Genomic DNA, 22,064 nt, shown 5'->3' with positions numbered 1-22,064 from the left:
ATTAATGTGGATTCTAAGGTAAAGGAAAGTAGTTATTATAATATATCTCCAAATATATTTTAATTCATTTATAAAATGATCTTACCCTCATATATACTCCAGCTCTTAAAACCCTACTGAGTTGGTACAACTACCACGAGGATCAAATTAACTATCAAATATTTATTTTCCTTATGCCTACACCCCCTTCCATATATCAAATATCAAATATCAAATATCAAATAATCCACTATACAAGAACGAACGGTGCCTCTCGCACGGTAATACTGTGTACAATAAATCATTGTAGTTCGGTCATTCCTCGGACCCCGCTTCAAGAGCTTAGTGCACCGGACTGCTCTTTTTCTATACAAGAATGTAAAGTATTAACGGAACCATGGATTCTAGCCATGTTATTCAAGAAAGTAGTACATAAAACCAGCTCAACCCAGAGAGATTAATCTTTCCCTCATACGGCCAAAGAATAAATCAAATTTACCCTGATTCATATTTATTCCTACCTGATCAATCGCCCTAGCTTAATATCAACATAAAATATTCAAATATACTGAAAGTACACGTATGCACAAGCAAGTGTCAGCATATACATGTAAATGAAACCTGATTGGCAAAGACAATTCTCCATGATTCAAACTCCCCATATCGCATGAGACTCAGTATTCAGAAATACCTTTCAACAAATTCATGAGAGTAGGAGATAATGAGCTTCCCATATTCTGCTGAGGCGAGCAGAACAAATTGGTAGAATTTGGCGTGAACAAAGGAATGTCAGCCAAGTACGGATTAGAAAATTTATAAATTGGAGAAGTTGATGAGGATGATTTATTCTTATCCATTTCAACTGAAAATGACTCATCATTCTCATTCTCCTCACAATTATATTCCTCATAAGTTAAAATCTGATTATCTTTCTTCTCAGATTGATCAACAGTTTCGGCCTTCTCGTTTGCAGCTGATGATCTTGAATGACCCGTGAGTTTCTGCACCAGAGCCATGAAATCCCGAGCCTCCGTGTGAATAATCTTGGGCGATTCAGTGTATATTATCACGGGGCCATTTTGTTTCGCCATGAATTGAACTGTTGAAGAATTCGCAAGTTTCCGTATGGCATGCGATTCCTTTTTTATCTTCAATGGAGAAGGACGTGGACCATTTATTATCCTCCTAGTTCCATCTTCAGTTTCATCAAACTTTTCCTGGTTCATGGTTTTACCACTTCACTAGATTTATAATTAATCAACAGAAACAAGCTAAAGAAAAGGAAAAGGATTGCTCTTCGTTTGATTAACCAGTGATTGGTGAGGGAGAGAAAGATTACATATATATACATATATATAGATAGAGAATTTTTAGGTGAGACTTTTCGCTAGTATAATGGATGAAAGTGAACCTAGTAATTTAAATTATTTTAGCCAGCTATTTTGACCGTTGACAATATCGCTTAGGTGGGAAAAGCGTGTTGTTTACGAAGGGTAATGACTTGGCGGAAAGCAGTTGAAATAAGGTATTTCCAGCGACGGCGTAGCTGGTGTCATGGCGACGGTCAAATCGCAGATGTTGTTTTCCATGCCTTTATAGGGTCTACTCAACTAGCTAAACTCAAGTTGATTTGCTAACATTTATAAGGGATATTTAGCAAATTGCAATTTGTGAGTCAACGACTGAAAAGTTCATTTTTGGAATAAAATTCAGGCCCAAATGAGTGGAAAGCAAAAATCCAAGAAAAAGAACACGAAAAAAAACTTTATTTTGTACATCACACAACTTACATTAATTGTGTGAGGACTTCTGTTTATCGCACAAAAAAGAAAGACTAACATCACTACTGTTTGACCAAAAGATATTAAAACCTTGTTGATTAAATCAACTAATGAAAACGAAGAGGTAAATCTCAGCTAATCATAATAAAATCTAGATTAAAAGATGTAAAGGATGAACAAGATGAACAATGCTTCTTAATATGTCGAAACCAAACGATTAAGCATAAATATCATAACTTCGAATGTAGAGAAATATTGTAATGGATGCTATTGACCAATATCAAAAAATGATGTGTGAATTTCAGAACTGTAATAAGCAAAAGTTGTCTTTTTTGTATTCACTTTTCGATCCCCTTTTACAAAGTCTTCTCCCTCTATTTATAAGGGACAATCCCCTCTTCAACCCTAAAAAGTATAACATAAAGAATATTCGAAAAGCATATTCCTACTGTCTCCCGTTGCACCTACTCTACTACAAATGTTGTGCGTTTACTAACCGCTGTCAGTCGTCACCCTCTACAACGACCAAAGGACCGTTGCGTCATAAGGGCCTCGTCCCTCGACGTACTCGTCAGTGGTCTTGGTCTTCCAAATTTAGACCTATAGAGTTAGTCCCTCCGCTTGTCGAGGTTGCGGCTTGGTGCATCCTCGATAAGCGAACATCGCCCACACCTGTGAAGAAATTTGGCTTACGAATAGTAATGGTTTGGCCAATCCACGGAAGGTCAGCGTGCTTCATGATATCCTGGGTGGTGTGTCTTATTGGGAAATGACGGCACTTCCACGTGCATTTCTGAGACAGAGGCTGATGGTTTGTCGCTTTGATTTTGGTGCCATTTTGCAGCCTTCCGCTTCGGTTCTGGCGCTACCCAACCCTATAAATAGGTTGTGGGTTTGTTTTTTCAAAAACTCTTGGCCATGTCCTCTTTGGTTATTCCTTATCATACCTTCAGCTTTTGCTCTAGCAATTTTCTTTGCTTTCTCTCTTCTGTTCGTCGTTCTTAGGTTTTTCTGTTTCATCATCACATCTTCCACAATAGATATGCCTAGAACACATCGATCTCGTAAGGAGATTTCTAATGCCACCCCGCTATCCATGGCGCTCCCTTCCGGTGGTGAGGACATGGCAGTGGAGGAAGAGGATAGTTTTCCCACCGTGGACGAGTTACTGCCGAGACACCCCTTGTCTCGAAGTGACTTTCCTAAAGAACTTGCTCCTACTCCCGCTTCGGTAGTATCTGAAAATGAGTAGGCCCATATAGATGCTCTCCGCACTAAATACAACATTCTCCCTTATATCGAGATGGTTCCAGCGGGAAGGGACTTCGTGGAGGTTCATAGACCGGGGTATTGTGCTTTTTATGAATACCTCTTTGTGATTAGTCATTCCTTCTCCCTTCTCCCGTTAGCAGAAGAATTCTCACGATTCTATCAAGTTTGGCCGGTGCAACTTTCTCCGTACACATACAAAATACTTATGGTATTGACAAAATACGCGGAGTTGGCGGGGTGTGAAGTTACCATTCACCACCTCCTGCACTTGTTTTCTCCTAGCTTTCATAGGGGAACTGTTGATATCCAATTTTTTCCTGTACATTTTTTATATGCAAAATAATTTCAAAATAGCATATATATATATATATATGCATATATAAGTATGTCCCAATATTTTATTAATTTTCTTAATTTTAAAGATTTTTTAACCAATTTATTCCTCAGTTTTATTCCAAAAAATCCAATAATAATTCCCAAAATTATCAATCTTGGTGATTCATTTATTGTATTTTGATATTTATACTAAAATATAGTCAAGATAATTTTTGCATATTTTTGCAAATTTCTTTAGTATTTTTAAAAGCTAAATTACATATAATTGTAGTATTAGCCTCTTTTAGATTTAATTGTGTTTATATTAATAAAAAATTAAGTCCAGTATTTTTAAATTGATAATTATGTACTACAAAGCATTTTAGTACCTTCAATTTATTTCCAGGAATTAATTTACCATTTTTTATAAAATTAAAAGGGAAAAGTGGCTATTGCAATTATAGCCCAAATTGAGTTTCAATTATAACCCAAAACAGGCCCCCAATTTCAATTTCAACCTGACCCCGACCCAATCTAAATAACCCAACCCGAATCCCCAACCTAACCCTTTCAATCCTCAATATCGGCCCTTTCCATTTTTAATCTCAAACGACTCCTTACCCCACCTCATTTCACACCAAACACCGCCCTTGAATCCCTTTCCCTCTCAACTCTCCTACAATCCCTCATGAACACTAGCCGCCGCCACCTAACCCAACCCTACTATCTCCCAAATCTATGGCTTCCAAGGTCATCGGAGACCTGTATCAACACCCCATGGCTCCTACATGTTCGATTCTTATGGTCTCAAGGCTAGATCTTGAAAGAGCTTGGTCCATACCCTGTTCGATTTCAGTTCATGACTGTTCTCCAGTCAGCCATGGCTATTCGAGTCAGACTCTTGACTCTCCTGCTTAGATCGATAGTTTTCAAAGCCTTTCTCATCACTTGGGTTCTTCTGAAACCCTAACCTCTAAGGTTGTTTCGATTTCTTTTAAATCTATTTCACATCTATGTTTGTTCTGAACTGCTAAGCGTTTTTCTCGAAGTTTCTTTTAAAACTCTGCCTTCAAAACAACTTATTTTTTCCGATTAGGGTTCTTGTTAGTTTATTTCAAAACTTTTCTCTGATTTTTGACATGTGCTGCTGTGTTTCCCTATATCTTTCTTCTACTTGAGTTTGCATGTTAAAAGCCCTAATTTCTTATGACTGTTTATTGGAGGAATGTTTGTTTGCTGGAGTTTATGTCCGATTTGTTTATTTATCCTCTTTTAAAAAAACTCTTGTATTGTTGAAAATTCTATGGTTTTGTGTTTGAGGCTATTCGTTTAAGTGCATAACTCGATTTTGAAGTTCATTATGTCAAAATCTCTTATTTCTCTGTGTGACTCTTCTGACTCTGGTTTTCTATCATCTCTAAAAATCGATTAGGCTCGAAACCCTAATTTTCAAGAGGGGTTTTCTTCACCTGCTACTGTGAGATCTTCACATGTTTTGATATTTTATGTTTTCTTCACTACTTGACCTACTGGGCTATCATGTTTCGAATGTTGCTATCCACTGAATTTTGTGCTACTATTGTATGCTATTTCCTCCTGCCAACAGGCTTGGCCTCGCATGTATAGTGTTTATGCACCCTATTTATATGCTAGTTTCCTTCTTTGTATAACCTTCAACTTGTGACTGATTTCGAACTTTTCCTTTGTGAAATTCTGAGTTCCCTCGTCTGTCAGGGTTAATTGATTTTTTTTCCTGTTTTGCCTTGCTGAATTCTTTCCAAAATTAGTGTATCTCTGTACCTAGACTCGATGGCCTACTTAATGTTTTACTATTTCTTTTATGCCAACTGTCGGCCTGCATATAAATTAATTTCTTTTCTTATTTTTGAACCTGTCACTACCCGTTAAGCAAAGTGATCCCTTAATTAAAGGCAATCACTTGTATAATTGATTCTGAATCATGATTGTTTCCATGTTTGTAGCTTACTACCCTCTCTTACTCATTTTCAAAAAGCTATAAATACCATGTACTTCTTTTCTTTCAAAAAACACAAACGCAAGGCATAAACACATGAGTTCAAACACACACTCCACCAAATCTCTCTTTTCTCTGTTACTACTATATTGCTGCCTTACCTAGCCGGCTGAAAGTCAAGGCTAGGTTGTGGGGAAACTTGCTTATTTTCTGCATTTTGTATTTCTTACTGGTATGTTCTAATTAAGTTTTCTACACCAACAACAATATGCTTATTTATTGTTTCTTGCATTCTTGTCTGCCTACTATTTGTATTTGGCCCAGTACCATTGTTTAGCATGCTGCAATTTCTTTTCTCCTGTTCTGAATCAATGTATCATGACCTGTCAATTCTAAATCCCTACCCCAATGTGTTTAATACTTGTTGTTGGTTTGGGGCATGACAGCATTGGAAATTGTTGTGCATGACCCAAACTTGATCCTCTTAGGATCATAACCTCCATGTTTCTCTTATATGTTGTGTGTTTTGGTTGATTTACATGCATGTCAGACTTCCTATTGCTGTACATTCCCAAAGTTAACCCATGCCTAAGCGTATAAGCTCCTTGCAATGGATTCCTAATCCCCTGCCCCCTTTGTGTGAAGTTATTGACTCCCTGAAGTGTTAATGGTTATCTCCCATCACCCTGTCCCTCTCCTTTTTTCCCTCAGTTCTTAGAACTCTATTTCTGCACTTTCACTCTGTTCTTAGACTTAAGTTCTTCCCCTCTCATGTGAGCCTTGCCTTGGGACCCATGAGCTCCCTCTAAACTTGGATACATGAGGGCTGGCATTTCCACACTGCACTTATCTCCATTCTGGTTATGTAACTTGGGTGAGAGCACTGCCCGGGGCCCTATTGAGGCCCTTAGGGAGCTCTAACACACTCACGTCTGAGAAAGGCTTTGGATCAATGGCATTTTAAGGTGGTTTACTGCATAACTCATAGAGGAAGTCAAGAATCAGGCTTCCTCTGGTTGTAACTTTTCTTTGTACTTTTTAATGTGATTCAGTATTCCTGGTTTGTAATAATTTGTAATGAACATTTGGGGCTGGCTAGTGAAAAGGGTTGGGTAATTATGCATGCTCAAGGGTAGAAAATATGCCTATAGGACTACTTTTTCTACAGGTTCAATTCGCATTTAGAAAACATGCCTATAGGACTGCTTTTAATTTTGCATATTCATATCACATTTAGAAACCATGTCTATAGGACCTACTTGTTCAACTTCACATCTAGATAACCTGCCTATAGGAATTATCTAAAATTCTGCATGTTTGTCACCGTTTAGATATCATGTTTTTTAGGGCCTAATTGGCTATAACCCAATCGCCTGTTAAAATCAGCATAATGAATAGAAATCATGCTTATAGGAATTCCCAAGTGAAAACCCGCCTGTTTCCATTGTCTACTAGATATTATGCCTATAGGGGTTTGACATTACTCAGATACTATGTACGCAAAGGTTTAAAATCGGCAATTATGTCTACATGGGTCTATAATCAGTAATCCTAGATACCATGTTCATAGGAGTAAAAATCAGCGATACTGTCATCTGCAGAAAGTGAAACTAGTCTAATTTAAAATTCGTCCATTCTGATTCTTTTTTTAATAATCTGATTTCCTTATTTTAACGAGGTTTTAACAAGCATGCCTATAGGATTTCAAACAATTCGCTTTGAGTTATCACTGTTTCGCCACCTTCTGAATTAATTAAATATCATGCCTGTAGGACTCCATCTAAATACTTAGGCAAGCATTAGAGTAATTATTGTAAAAATGAGTCCACCTTTGTTAATTGTTACAACCAGCAGGCAAGTCTGATTCAGACTTCTTATCTAAGTTATGTAATAAACAAATCTACTTCAATAATCAAACTCCCCTTGTCTTTAGTATTTTAATCAAACCTAAAAAGTATGTGCAAGTCATGCTAGTTATGTGTTTTTGTTCAAGGAGGTATATTTGAGCCTTTATCTGTTTATATGCTTCCCCTACATGCAGTATGTATTTTTGTATGTCGCCTTAGATTTTTATCCTTTGAAACCAATCAGCCTAATATCCCACCCTTTAGGATTAGTAGTCCTAAGTACCTCCGGGACTGATAGGAAAGGGACGGGTAATAGCATGCAATAGTAATCGAGACCAATCCGCACTTTAATACCTTAACGGGGTGGGAAGGGTAGATATGAATATGATGACCGATGCACTAATGCCACATGTAACCCCTCTTTTGAGGAGTGATTACCGGGTATTGCATTGACGTGATCCATATTAAATATAAACCTAGGATCCCCTTTCCTTTTATTTGCAAACTCTTTTTTTAACTCTTCTTTTAATTGTTCTTTCTTTCTTATGTGTTTAAATCTCCTAATATTTGAGCCCGTACTTGTATATTTGCTAAATTCACAATAACTATCTGGCCGGAAACCATACTAGTGGTTCCTGAGGGGTGCCTAACATCTTCTCCTTGGGATAACTTCAAGCCCTTACTCTATCTCTGGTTATTCAAATGACTTAGAATTGAACCCCATTGGTGTCCTAATTCACCTTAAATCATTAGGTGGCGACTCTGTAAAAATGCAAAACCCAGTTCCTGAAAGGAACAAGTTGTCCCATACCAAATGTCATAAACCCGATTTCGCGATAAAAAGGGGGCCCGACAGCATGGCAACTCTGCTGGGGATTTTTAGGCTTTTACCATTTTAGACTATCATTGTGAAATTATGCTCCTTTATGTGCAATTACTAGCTTAACTTCTTTAAGCATTCAATTCCCTTTTCAATTGCAAAATTGACTTCTCTTTTTGTTTCCTCCTTTTATTACTGCTTCAAATTATGAAACTACTGTATTTACTGATTTCTTAACGTGCAAATACGTGCCAACATGCTTTTAATTATTGCATAATCATGCTCAACATCATATCTCACTCGTGCCCAAACAAATACCATAATAACGCTTATAATGAGTGGTTGCGCTCTTCCTATATTATTACCCCTTAAATCTGGAAAAGGCATATTGCGGTAAAACCAGTTGATCAACGGCATAGTCGATGGTTCTATGCCTTCCCCCCTTGAGTTGTCCGCTCAAGGGTACCAGTCTAAAACCCCATAAAAACCTTACTCTGTTTAAACTGTGCATGCATCATGGTCAAACCTAGCCGAGTCAGTTATGTTGTCCGCATAATGACTCTTTAAGATAAGCCTTGTCCAAAGTCCACTGGGTTTCCCTAAACCCAAAAGGACATCACCACGTTTTGTGCATTTATTCGGAGAACTAAATGCTTTATGCCAATTGTTGATGTTAAATAGTCGAGTCTGGTGGGGGTAAGGGCCTAACCTTATTTGTCTTTCAAAAATATGAGGCATGAAGTCCCCTGATTCGGCATGGTCACCAACATCCACCCAAAATTGCTAAGCTGGTGGGAGGACTTTCACTCTAGTGATCAAACTCTAGTTTGAAAATATTTGGGAAATCTGCCTTCTCTCCTAGAGATCCAACCCAACAACAAGATCATAGAAGCTGCTACTTTGTTCTGGGGTAAGAGGGATGTATTCCGCTCCGGGGACATTGATATGACACCTTTGCTAGAGGAAATAGGAGGATTGGCCGGTATAGCATGGGAAACTCCGGGTTTGTTAATGCCTGAGAACCGTAAGGGCATGGGCTTCCTCAAAATGACGGGTTTGAAGAAGAACCCAGAACTGACATGTTTGAAAGAATCCTACATCCCTTTTGACTATTTGTATGAGAGGTACGGTCACAACAAACCCTACCGTATCTATCCTAACGAGTTCCCCATCACATCATTAAGGCATATTCACCGAAGAGTCTTTGTATTCATGTTTTATTTCCTGGGGTTGATCGCGTTTCCAATGAAGACATCAAGAATCCACACCAGGCTGGCTATGGTAGCTAAGACTCTAATGGAAGGAATTGGTGGGCAACCCTTCAGCATTGTGCCCATGATCATTGCGGAAATATACCAAGCCTTGGAGAAGTGTCAACGAGGGGCCAAACACTTCGAAGGCTGCAATTTGCTACTACAACTCTGGCTCATGGAGCATCTCCAAAGGGGTGAATACCGACAAGAGATTCAACGAAGGGACTGGGATGATCATATCACTTTCCATCATCCGAGGCGAATGAATTAGATGCCCAATATGTTCGCTCAGCCAGAAGATGGCAAAGGATGGGTAGAGTTATTTGACAATCTAACTGAGGACCAGGTACATTGGATGTTCGAGTGGTTTCCGATCGAGGAATTCATTGCCTGATCCAGAGATGCACCTTTCCTGTTACTGATCGGTCTGCAAGGAACATACCCTTATGTCCCTCTACGGGTTATGAGTCAAGCTGGTAGGAAGCAGGTTATAACCAGGGTCGACAAGATGAGTCATTTTCGAGCTGACTTTCAGGCTGATGATAGTCCTTATAAGTTCCAAGCTCAACATATATGGCACTGCAAGATTGTCATGGGGAGAGATACCATCGAGCCAGACAGATACCACGCTGGTTGCGCTCCCTACTATTTAGGCTGGTTGGAAGATAGTCACGATGTTCTAGACCAGCCAGGGTTCGCTAGGGGCCACAGGATCATAGATGAAAGGGCCGAGGTATAGGTCAAATACAACTAACTGCGCAAGAGGATCCAGGAGTGTGAAAGCGAGCACCGTGAGATACAAGAAGCCAACTAGAAGTTAATTGAGGAGTGGAAGGATATGGCTGTCAGTGCCAACAAGCGACTGGGATACCTGGAGCGAGGCATAGTTGAATTAGAAAGAAATTTCTCAAGAGGGTCGAAGACTGCCAAAATGCTAAAGGAAATGAAGGCGGACATCTAGCCAGAGCATACCTATTGCTGGGACTTCGCGAGTTGGGAAAGCTGTTCGACGGAACCAAGGATGCGGAATCTGGGGAAGGTCCTTCAGGGACCAAGTAGATAGGAGTTTATCTTTTCGCTTTATAGAATGTAATAAGGCCAATGGCCATTAGTGACATTTATTTCCTGTTTGTTTAGTGTCGATTTGGGATTCGTCTTATTTTCTATCAATAAAATGAGGCATTTAGCATTCTAAGTTCTCCAAAACAATTTGTCGCTAGGCCTACCTCAGGCACAAAGAGGTCCCCCAGATTAGGACACAATTTAAATTCCTGCATTATGTGTTTAAATACTGCAATACTTTTTATGATCCTCACTAACTTGGTTACCTTTTGTTTTATTTTGTTTTTGTTTTTATTATTCCCCTTCCCAAAGGTTAGTTCATGCACTCTGCCAACATCATCCTATTCCACGAGATCCAGGGGCCCTCCACCCACTCCTTCTCTTAGTCCTGTCAAAAACAAGAACAAAGGGAAAATGGAAGATTTGAACAATGCCAGAAAAGAGAACTCAACTGAACAGGTAGAAGTCACTCATGGTCACAGTACTTAGGTTTCCAAAGAAAATGCATACCAACTCAAACAAAAGCTGTTGAAATTCCAAGAAGAACTTGATCAGGTTCGGAATCTGGCAAATCTGTCATTTTCCCACACCACTCCAGATATCAATTTCCTAAATGCTTAGAACCCTACACCTCCACAAAATATCCCGAAGCAACAAAACTATCCTGTTCCTCACCATTACTGCAACACCTGCCATACCTCAAACAAGACCCCGCCGCTCATCCCAAAACTCCAAAACTCCACAAATGACCACTTTCACACCCACCATAACACCCCCATCTACGTAGAGACCATGCCACACTCCACCCAACCCATATCAAGCACACCCGAGTGTGATGATAAAGACTTGCTCATCAGGAGCCTAGCTGAAGAACATAAGAAATTGACTAGCCGAATTCAAGGCGTTGAAGGAAGTAAGGGAATTGAAGGGCTGAACTATGAAGATATTTGCATACCGCCTGATGTTGAACTGCCCGAGGGATACAAACCTCCGAAGTTAGAAATGTTTGATGGTATAGGGGATCCAAGGGTCCATTTGAGAACTTACTGTGACAAGTTGGTTGGAGTAGGAAAAGATGAAAGAACCCGCATAAAGTTGTTCATAAGGAGTTTGAAGGGAGATGCTTTGTCTTGGTACATTAGCCAAGATCCGAAGAAGTGGTCAAATTAGGTAGGCATGGCGTCCGACTCTGTGGACAGGTTCAGGTTCAACACAGAGAATGCGCCAGACGTGTTCTATATTCAGAATCTAAAGAAGAAGCCCATAGAAACATTCCGCGAGTATGCTACTTGCTGGAGGTCTGAAGCTGCTAAGGTCAGACCTACCTTAGAAGAGGAACAAATGAACAAATTCTTTGTCCGGGCTTGAACGACTAATGATGATCGAGAGCCACAAATTTTCTGACATTATCAAGATGGTTGAAAGGATCGAAAAGGGCATCAAAAGTGTTATAGTTACAAACTTCGAGGCCTTGCAAGCTACAAATAAGGCCTTAAAGTCTGGTGGTGTGTCCAAGAAAAGGGACGTAGGGGCCGTAATGGTTGCACAAAGAACCAAATCTCCTATCAAATACTAAACCTACCCAATGCCTCCACTCATATATCAGCCTACCCCGAACTACCAAGAACCTCACCCTCTTACCAAACTCCGCCACCCGCTTATCAATCACCTCCTCCTCCCACGTATCAGCCTACTTCACCCAGATATTCCCAACCCGCACATGTTTACCAAGCCTACAATGCTCAGCCATCCCACTATCAATCCCCTCCTACACGCCAAAACTTCCCTAAACCTTGACTAAATTTTGATCCCAAACCTCTGAAACAATATACAGCCATTGCTGAACTTATTGACCAGTAGTACGAAAGACTCAAAGATGCTTGTTTTGTCACCCCCATCCCTGCTGCAACTCCTGAGAACCCTTATCAGTGGGTTAACCTAAACAAATCCTGTGCATACCACTCCGGTAAGAAGGGACACACCATCGACGAATGTCGTTCTTTGAAGGACAAGATCCAAACTTTAATTGACAACCAAATTATTATGGCAAATGAACCCGCTCCGAATGTTCTCAATAACCCGCTACCAGACCACAAGGGTGGAGGATTTCACATGATTGAAATAGAGGATGATTGGGATCCCGAGGGATCGATCGGATTGATCACAGAAGGTGATGGCCCAAAGAAGCCAATAATTACTCTTAATCCGATCATGGTCCAGATTCAGCCCTCTGGGGATGTCGGGGTAAATATGTCCATGCCACTTGAGTTTGAAACAACATCATCCGCAAAGACAGCAGCACCAATTGAGGTCTAATTCGTGTCTCCAGCAAATGCACCCACACCTTTTGAAGTTGTGGTTTTACCACCCAAGGCACATGCTCCATTCGGAGTAAAGATATCCACGTCGATTCTAGTGGCGATGTCAACCATGACGCCATACCATAAAAAGGCTATACCATAGGACTATATAGCCGAGCCAAGGAGGAAAGGCAAGGGTAGGTTTGAAGAAACTATTGCCGCACAAGGTATAACGAGAACTGATAGAGTTTATACCCCTGAACATCTGGCTGAGTCAAACAAGTAGGCCTCCAACCGGCTACCCAGTATTGAGACAAGTCCAGATGATCTTTGCAGAAATATATAGGCTAAGGAATACTCGGTCATCTACCAGTTGAACAAAACACCAGCGCAAATCTCATTACTTGCTTTGCTACAAAATTCTTAGGCACACAAGAATGCCCTGCTAAGGGTGCTGAGTGAAGCATACGTGCCAAGCAACATCACTGGCGGGGAAATGGCTAACATGGTAGGAAAGGTATTGGAAAGTCATAAAATTACATTTCATGAGGATGAGCTACCACCTGAAGGTTTGGGTCACAACAAGGCACTGCACATCACCGTGCAATGCGAGGACTATTTTATCACCAGAATCCTGATCGATAGAGGTTCCAGTCTCAACATCTGTCCACTGGTAACACTCAAAAAGTTGGGTAAAGGACTACACGAGATAAAGTATAGAGTTATCAATGTGAAAGCCTTCGACGGCTCCCAGAGGTCCACTATTGGGGAAATTAGTCTATGCTTGCAAATGGGGCCAACCTGGTTCTATGTTAATTTCCAGGTAATAGATGTGCCAGCATCATACAATCTGCTATTGGGACAGCCATGGATCCATGCCGCTAGGGCTGTAGCATCAACACTACATCAGGCAGTAAAATTCGAATGGAATCATCAAGAGGTGATCATTCACGGCGACGGGAGCAACCCTATATAAAGTCGCTAGACCATTCCGGAAATCGAAGGGAGAAGGAAGTTAGGAAAAAAGACGTACCATCACATTGAACGGGTAAATGTTATTGACTAAAATAAATTGTGGGATAACAAGATCGAGAGTATACTAAATTGGAATGGGTACGAACCTGACAAGGGGCTCGGCAAGAATCTCCAAGATCACTAAGCCCATAAAACTCAAGAAATGTGACACGACTTTTGGTATGGGATACGAGTACACCTGGGAAGAATTCAACAACTGGTCACCACCATGGCACGTTCCCTACTATTCGCTGGAGCAGCCAATACCACATTTGGAGCAGACTTTTCAACCGGCCGATATTATCTATGGTTCTGATGAGGAGGAAGCCCTGGCAGCGGTTAAGAACTTGTTCCTAGAATACAATGATATGGACTACTGTGTTATTCTCGAGGAGGAGGGGAGGAAGGCTCTTCTATACAGGCTGTAAGCAGAGGAGCACGCCTTACTAACTGAACCATCAGGACAACCAGAGCCCGACGAGCCTCAGGGTAGCAAGGGTAAAACAAGCATCATGCACTGTCTTTATTTTACTAAATGATTTTATTTTCGCATTTTAATTCCCGCAATAAGATCTCCAATGTTCCAAAACAGTTATGCAATTTATCAAAGCATTTTGACTTTTCTTATGAATCAACGCTCATTATTATTTTTCTCTCATTACTTTACTTATACAACATTACTATTACTTATCTTGATGAGCCAATGACTGTGACATGCATTGAGACAACGCAACAAACGGACATAGATTCAGAGGAAGATGACATACCGAAGGAGATTGTTAAAGAAGTTGAGAATTTTGAAAACAGACCTAAGTCCAACCTGGACGAGACAGAAGTTGTTAACCTGGGAGATGCAGAAAACGTCAAAGAAACACGAATCTACGTCCACTTATCACCATCAGAAAAGAAGGAATACCCAAATTTTCTAAGAGAATATGAGGACATATTCGCCTGGTCGTATGATGATATGAATGGCCTGAGTACATCTATTGTGGCTCACAAACTGCCAACCGATCCAACATGTCCACCGGTAAAGCAAAAGCTTAGAAAGTTCAAGCCTGATATGAGTCTGAAAATCAAGGAAGATATCACTAAGTAGGTCAAAGCTAAGGTTCTCAAGGAAGTAGAATACCCGACATGGTTAGCCAACATAGTGCCTGTACCAAAGAAGGATGGGAAGGTCAGAGTTTGTGTTGACTACCGGGATCTCGATCGGGCCAGTCCAAAAGATGACTTCCCTTTGCCAAACATACACATCCTGATCGACAATTGCGCCAAGCATGAGTTGCAATCATTTGTAGATTGTTTCGCTGGTTATCATCAGATCTTGATGGATGAAGAAGATGCTGAGAAAACGGCTTTTATTACGCCGTGGGGAATGTATTGTTACAAGATGATGCCTTTTGGGTTGAAGAATATAGGGGCCACCTACATGAGGGCCATGACTACCATTTTCCACGTTATGATACACAAAGAGATTGAGGTATATGTAGATGATGTCATTATCAAGTCCAAGAGAGCCACTGATCACATAGAAGATTTGAGGAAGTTCTTCAATAGACTGTGAAGGTACAACCTGAAACTGAACCTTGCAAAATGTGCATTTGGGGTTCCCGCTAGAAAATTGCTTGGGTTTATTATGAGTCGCCGAGGAATAGAACTGGATCCATAAAAAGTCAAAGATATTCAAGAATTGCCACTGCCAAAGAGCAAGAAGGATGTGATGAGTTTCTTGGGAAGGCTTAATTATATCAGCAAGTTCATATCACAATCTACAGTTATCTGTGAGCCGATCTTTAAGATGTTGAAGAAGGACGCCGCTACCGAATGGACCAATGACTTCCAGAAGGCCTTCGACAGAATCAAGGAGTACTTCTCAACACCACCAGTCCTGGTCCCGCCTGAGCCAGGTAGACCCTTATTACTCTACCTTGTAGTACTAGATGGAGCTTTCGGTTGCATTACGGGGCAGCATGATGAAACGGGGAGGAAGGAGCAGGCCATCTATTACCTCAGTAAGAAGTTCACCTCGTACGAGGCCCGGTATTCTCTATTAGAGCGCACTTGCTGTGCTTTGGCTTGGGTAGTGCAGAAGCTGAGGCATTACTTCTGTGCCTATACCACGCATCTCATATCAAGGATGGATCCTTTGAAGTACATCTTTCAGAATCCCATGCCCAATGGCAAGCTAGCCAAGTGGCAAATCCTGTTGAGTGAATTTGACATTGTCTACGTAACTCAGAAGGCAATCAAGGGACAAGCACTAGCAGATCACCTTGATGAAAACCCCGTGGATGGAGAATAAGAACCCCTGAAAATGTATTTTCCTGATGAGGAGGTATCATTCATAGGAAAAAACATTGCAGAATCCTATAATGGTTGGAGAATGTTTTTCGACAGAGCAACAAACTTCAAGGGAGTTGGCATAAGAGTAGTTCTAGTATCCGGAACCAGTCAACATTATTCGGTGTTTACCAAACTCGGGTTCCCGTGCACCAACAACAAGGCCGAATACAAAACTTGCATCCTAGTGCTCAAGATGGCTATTGACATGAACATTCAAGAGTTGTTAGTGATCGGAGGTTCAGACCTACTCATATATCATCCGAGAAGAATTGGGGACCAAGAACTCCAAGATACTCCCGTATCTGCATCATGTACAGGAATTGAGGAAGAGGTTCACGAAAATAGAGTTCTAACATGTTCCTAGAGTCCAGAATGAGTTCGCTAATGCATTGGCTACCCTATCATCCATGATACAACATCCAGACAAAAACTTCATTAATCCCATTCCAGTGAAAATCTATGATCAACCGGCTTATTGTGCTCATGTTGAAGAAGAAGCAGACGGAAAGCCTTGGTTTCATGATATCAAGGAATATTTGGCAAAAGGAGAGTACCCAGAGCTTGCAAATCCTACTCAGAAATGCATGCTTCAGAGGTTGGGATTACTAAGGTGTGTCGACGCAAAAGAAGCATCCAGGTTACTAGAGGTAACTCAAGCAGAGACCTGAGGTCCACATATGAACGACTTTGTCTTAGCAAAAAAGATACTCTAAGCTGGTTACTTTTGGATGACTATGGAAACGGACTGTATCCAGTACGTCTGGAAATGCCACCGCTGCCAAATACATGCAGACATGATAAAGGTACCGCCAAACGAGCTTAATGCAACAAGCTCACCATGGCCATTCACCGCTTGAGGAATGGAAGTTATTGGACCAATCGAGCCCGTCGCTTCCAACTGGCACAGATTTATCCTGGTAAATTGACTATTTCACAAAATGGGTCGAAGCAGCATCTTATAGAGAAGTGACTAGGAAATCGTGGCAGACTTTGTCCGTGACCGCATTGTTTGTCAATTTGGGATTCCAGAGTCAATCATTACTGATAATGGCTCCAACCTGAATAGTGACTTGACGAAAGCTATGTGTGGAACTTTCAAGATCAAACACAAGAATTCTATAGCCTACAAACCTTAGATGAATGAAGTTGTAGAAGCTGCCAACAAGAATATCAAGAAGATATTGAGGAAAATGATAGAGAAGCATAAATAGTGGCACGAAAAGTTATCATTTGCTTTACTGGGATATCGCACCTCAGTTCGCATATCAACCGGGGCAACCCCCTATATACTGGTTTATAGTACAGAGGCAGTCATTCCCGCTGAAGTAGAAATTCCCTCCCTAAGGATCATACAAGAAGCTGAGCTCGACGGCGCAGAGTGGGTGAAAAGTCGTTACGATAAACTAGCCCTTATAGACGGAAATAGAATGAATGCAGTTTGCCATGGTCAACTTTATCAGAACAGAATGTCCAGAGCCTTCAACAAAAGAGTCAAGCCGAGACAGTTCACACCGGGACAGCTGGTGTTAAAGAAAATCTTCCTACATCAGGATGAAGCCAAAGGGAAGTTTTCTCCCAACTGGCAGGGTCCATACATGGTTTACCAGGTTCTGATAGGAGGAGCGCTCATACTCGCACCGATCAATTCAGATGCAGTCAAGCGTTACTATGTGTGATCTTTATGCTTTCCTTATATGATGTAATTTGAACTACGCCTGACTTGATTCCCGTTTAAGAAGGGATACATAGGCAGCCCTATGGGTTCGGTCACAACACAATAAAATTTTCATTTCCCCCTGAAATTGGAAACTAGGGTAGAATTTTGAGGAGGACCCCCAAAATTCCGAAGTAATTTCAGCCGATCGCCGCATGAGCAACAGTTAGAAACATAAACCCGTCAAACTGGGGCAGAATTTTGAGGAGGACGCTTAAAATTCCGTAGCAAGAGAGGTTGCAATATCTCGAACTATGTCACAGTCATCGGTTCATCTAAGAAGCTATCTTAATTATATACCTATGTTATATTTTTACAAATCATGCATGTTTTTTACTAAAATTGCCTTGTTTAGCAACACTACCCCAATAATACATATAGTATCACCAGATCGAAGCCGAGCAAGTCAAGCAAAGCTAGTGGGGATACGAACTAACCTTCCCGCTTTACAAAACTCATGATTTTTCTTTAGATGCAGGTATTTAGATTACGAAAGCATCATACATACAATACACTCATGAGACAAACATTATTCAGGAATACAACTCTCAAAACTGTCGCACTTACTCACATCTACCATCCATGCATACCGGTGACATTCTATGTGTCACCACGTTCCCAGCAGTCACAATATTGCAATCCACTATCAGCTAAGAAAGATCTATTACCGTTTACTACTTTATTTATTGCATAAGGATACCATTCTGCCTTCTGAGACTAAACGTTGTCTCCATCTGCATTTCTGCATTGCATAAGGCTACCATTCTGCCTTCCAAGACTAAATGTTGTCTCCATCTGCATTTCTGCATTGCATAAGGCTACCATTCTGCCTTTCGAGACTAAATATTGTCTCCATCTGCAGTTTGCATAGCATAAGGCTACCATTTTGCCTTTTGAGGTTAAACGCAACCTCCATCTGCATATGCATGGTTGAAAGATCACCACCTTATCTACATTTGCATGGCTGAAATAGCACAACCTCCATCTGCATCTGCATGGCTGAAAGATCGCCACCTCATCTACATTTGTATGGCTGAAATATCGCCACCTTATCTACATTTGCATGGCTGAAAGATCGCCGCCTTATCTACATTTGCCTTATCTACATTTGCATGGCTGAAAGATCGCCGCCTTATCTACATTTGCATGGATGAAAGATCGCCGCCTTATCTACATCTGCATGGCTGAAAGATCGCCATCTTATCCACATTTGCATGGCTAAAAAATCGCCAAATACTGCATCTCATGGGATGAAAGATCGCCAAATCATCTGAAGGCTTCATTATTCGAAAGCAAAATTTTCATAGCCCGAGAACACCATGTCATGGCCTGAAAACCCCTTTTAATCTTTTGCATATCATTATTCAAAGGCGTCATGGTTCGGAGGCATTATCCTCATAGCCCGAGAGAATCATTTCATGGCCTGCGAATCCTTTATTATATGCTTCATGGCCCAGACATCATGGTCTAAGGACGTCATTCTAACTATCCGAAGGCAATCCTCATGGTCTGATGGGAGATTGCATCATGTTTAAATTTATGCACAATATATGGTTGTATTGCTTATTTGCAGGAAAACTGGAAAGCAACGACCATCTCGGCAGGAGCGATCCCGCTCCAATTCCCACAACCATGTCCAATCTTAACCATTCCCCCATCCTGAATATTGCGTCCGTTCTCGACAGTCTCCATTGGCATACCCCGCCAACGAATCCCGAACTACATATGGCCTGATTCCTGTAAGACCAGGGATATGTAGGCAACTAAGAAGCCAGGATGCAGCCTAATTTCTCAAACCATTTCGCTTGGTCAAAATTGGCCATCATATCTTTACCCGACAACTCTTTCATCCTTCCCTGGTAAAGAGGGGCAGTTGTTGATATCCAATTTTTCCCTGTATATTTTTTATATGCAAAATACTGTCAAAATAGCATATATATATATATATATATATGCATAAATAAGTATGTCCCAATATTTTATTAATTTTCTTAAATTTTAAAGATTTTTTAACCAATTTATTCCTTTGTTTTATTCATAAAAAAACCCAATAATAATTTCAAAAGTTATCAATCTTGGTGATTCATTTATTGGATTCTCATATTTATATAAAAATATAGTCAAGATAATTTTTGCATATTTTTACAAATTTATTTAGTATTTTAAAGCTAAATTCCATATAATTGCAGTATTAACCTCTTTTAGATTTAGTTGTGTTTATATTTATAAAACATTAAGTCCAGTATTTTTAAATTGATAATTATGTATTACAAATTATTTTAGTACCTTCAATTTATTTCCAGGATGTAATTTACTATTTTTTATAAAATTAAAAGAGAAAAGTGACTATTGCAATTATAGTCCAAATTGAGTTTCAATTATAACCCAAAACATGCCCCCAATTTCCCAACCCAATTTCAATTTCAACTTGACCCCCGACACAATCTAATTAACCCAACCCGGATCCCCTACCTAACCCTTTCAATCCTGGCCGTTGATTATTTAGATCAATGGCTAATATCGACCCTTTCTATTTTTAACCTCAAACGACCCCTTACCCCACCTCATTTCACACCAAATGCTTCCCTTGAATACCTTTGCCTCTCAACTCTCTCTACAATCTCTCATGAACCCTAGGCGTCGCCACCTAACCCAACCATAATACCTCCCCAATCTATGGCTTCCAAAGTCATCGGAGACCTGTATCAACCCCCCATGGATTCTACATGTTAGATTCTTATGGTCTCAAGGCTAGACCCTGTTCGATTTTAGTTCATGACTGTTCTCCGGTCAGCCATGGCTATTCGAGTCAAACTCTTGACTCTCCTGCTTAGATCGATGGTTTTCAAAGCCTTTCTCATCACTTGGGGTTCTTTTGAAACCCTAACCTCTAAGGTTCTTTAGATTTCTTTTAGATTTGTTTTAGATCTATGTTTGCTCTGAACTGCTAAGCGTTTTTCTCAAAGTTTCTTTTAAAACTCTGCCTTCAAAATCCCTTATCTTTTCCGATTAGGGTTCTTGTTAGTTTATTTCAAAACTTTTCATTGATTTTTGACATGTTCTGCTGTATTTCTCTATATCTTTCTTCTACTGGAGTTTGCATGTTAAAAGCCCTAATTTCTTATGACTGTTTATTAGACGAATGTTTGTTTTCCTGAGTTTCTATCCGATTTTTTTGTTTATCCTCTTTTAAAAAATCTCGTCTATTGTTGAAAATCTATGGTTTTGGATCTGAGGCTGTTCGTTTAAGTGCATAACTCGATTTTGATGTTCTTTATCTCAAAATCTCTTATTTCTCTGTGTGATTCTTCTGACTCTGGTTTTCTATCATCTCAAAAAATCGATTATGCTCGAAACCCTAATTTTCAAGAGGGATTTTCTTCACCTGCTACTGTGAGATCTTCACATGCTTTGATATTTTATGTTTTCTTCACTACTTGACCTACTAGGCTATCATGTTTCGAATGTTGCTATCCACTGAATTTGTGCTACTATTGTATGCTATTTCCTTCTACCAACAGGCTTGGCCTCGTATGTATAGTGTTTATGCACTCTATTTATATGCTAAGTTTCTTCTTTGTTTGACCTTCAACTTGTGAATGATTTCGAACTTTTCCTTTATGAAATTCTGATTTCACTCGCCTGTTAGAGTTAATTGATTTTCTTTTCCTGTTTTGCCTTGCTGAATTCTTTCCAAAATTAGTGTATCTGTGTACCTAGACTCGATGGCCTACTTAATGTTTTACTATTTCTTTTATGGCAACTGTCGGCCTGCTTATAAATTGATTTCTTTCCTTATTTTTGAATCTGTCACTACCCGTTAAGAAAAGTGATCCCTTAATTAAAGGCAATCACATGTATAATTGATTCTAAATCATGATTGTTTCCATGTTTGTAGCTTATTACCCTCTCTTACTCGTTTTCAAAAAGCTATAAATACCATGTACTTCTTTTCTTTCAAAAAACACAAACACAAGGCATAAACACTTGAGTTCAAACACACACTCCACCAAATCTCTCTTTTCTATGTTACTACTATATTGCTGCCTTACCTAGCCGGCTGAAAGCCAAGGCTAGGTTGTGGGAAAACTTGCTTATTTTCTGCATTTTGCATTTCTTACTGGTATGTTCTAATTAAGTTTTATGCACCAACAACAATATGCTTATTTACTATTTCTTGCATTCTTGTCTCCCTACTGTTTGTATTTACCCAGTACCATTGTTTAGCATGTTGTAATTTCTTTTCTCCTATTCTAAATCAATGTATCATGACCTTTCAATTCTAAATCCCTACCCCAATGTGTTTAATACTTGTGTTTGGTTTGGGGCATTATAGCATTGGAAATTGATGTGCATGACCCAAACTTGATCCTCTTAGGATCATAA

The 22,064-nt window shown here is 40.0% G+C and overlaps 1 protein-coding gene across 1 annotated transcript; it reads right to left on the bottom strand.

Annotated features, from left to right (window-relative positions):
* Nucleotides 1-653: 653 nt before the first annotated feature.
* LOC138878314 (VQ motif-containing protein 8, chloroplastic-like) lies at nt 654-1,205 on the bottom strand. Its single transcript, XM_070157980.1, has one exon. It carries the CDS (start codon nt 1,203-1,205, stop codon nt 654-656), a length of 552 nt encoding a protein of 183 aa, XP_070014081.1.
* Nucleotides 1,206-22,064: the final 20,859 nt, after the last annotated feature.

This window comes from Nicotiana sylvestris, chromosome 9, assembly GCF_000393655.2.
Source record: "Nicotiana sylvestris chromosome 9, ASM39365v2, whole genome shotgun sequence".
In the NCBI taxonomy this organism is placed as follows: Eukaryota; Viridiplantae; Streptophyta; class Magnoliopsida; order Solanales; family Solanaceae; genus Nicotiana; species Nicotiana sylvestris.
Note: the sequence above shows the minus strand (reverse complement) of the source record. Positions and strands in the feature narration are given on the sequence as shown.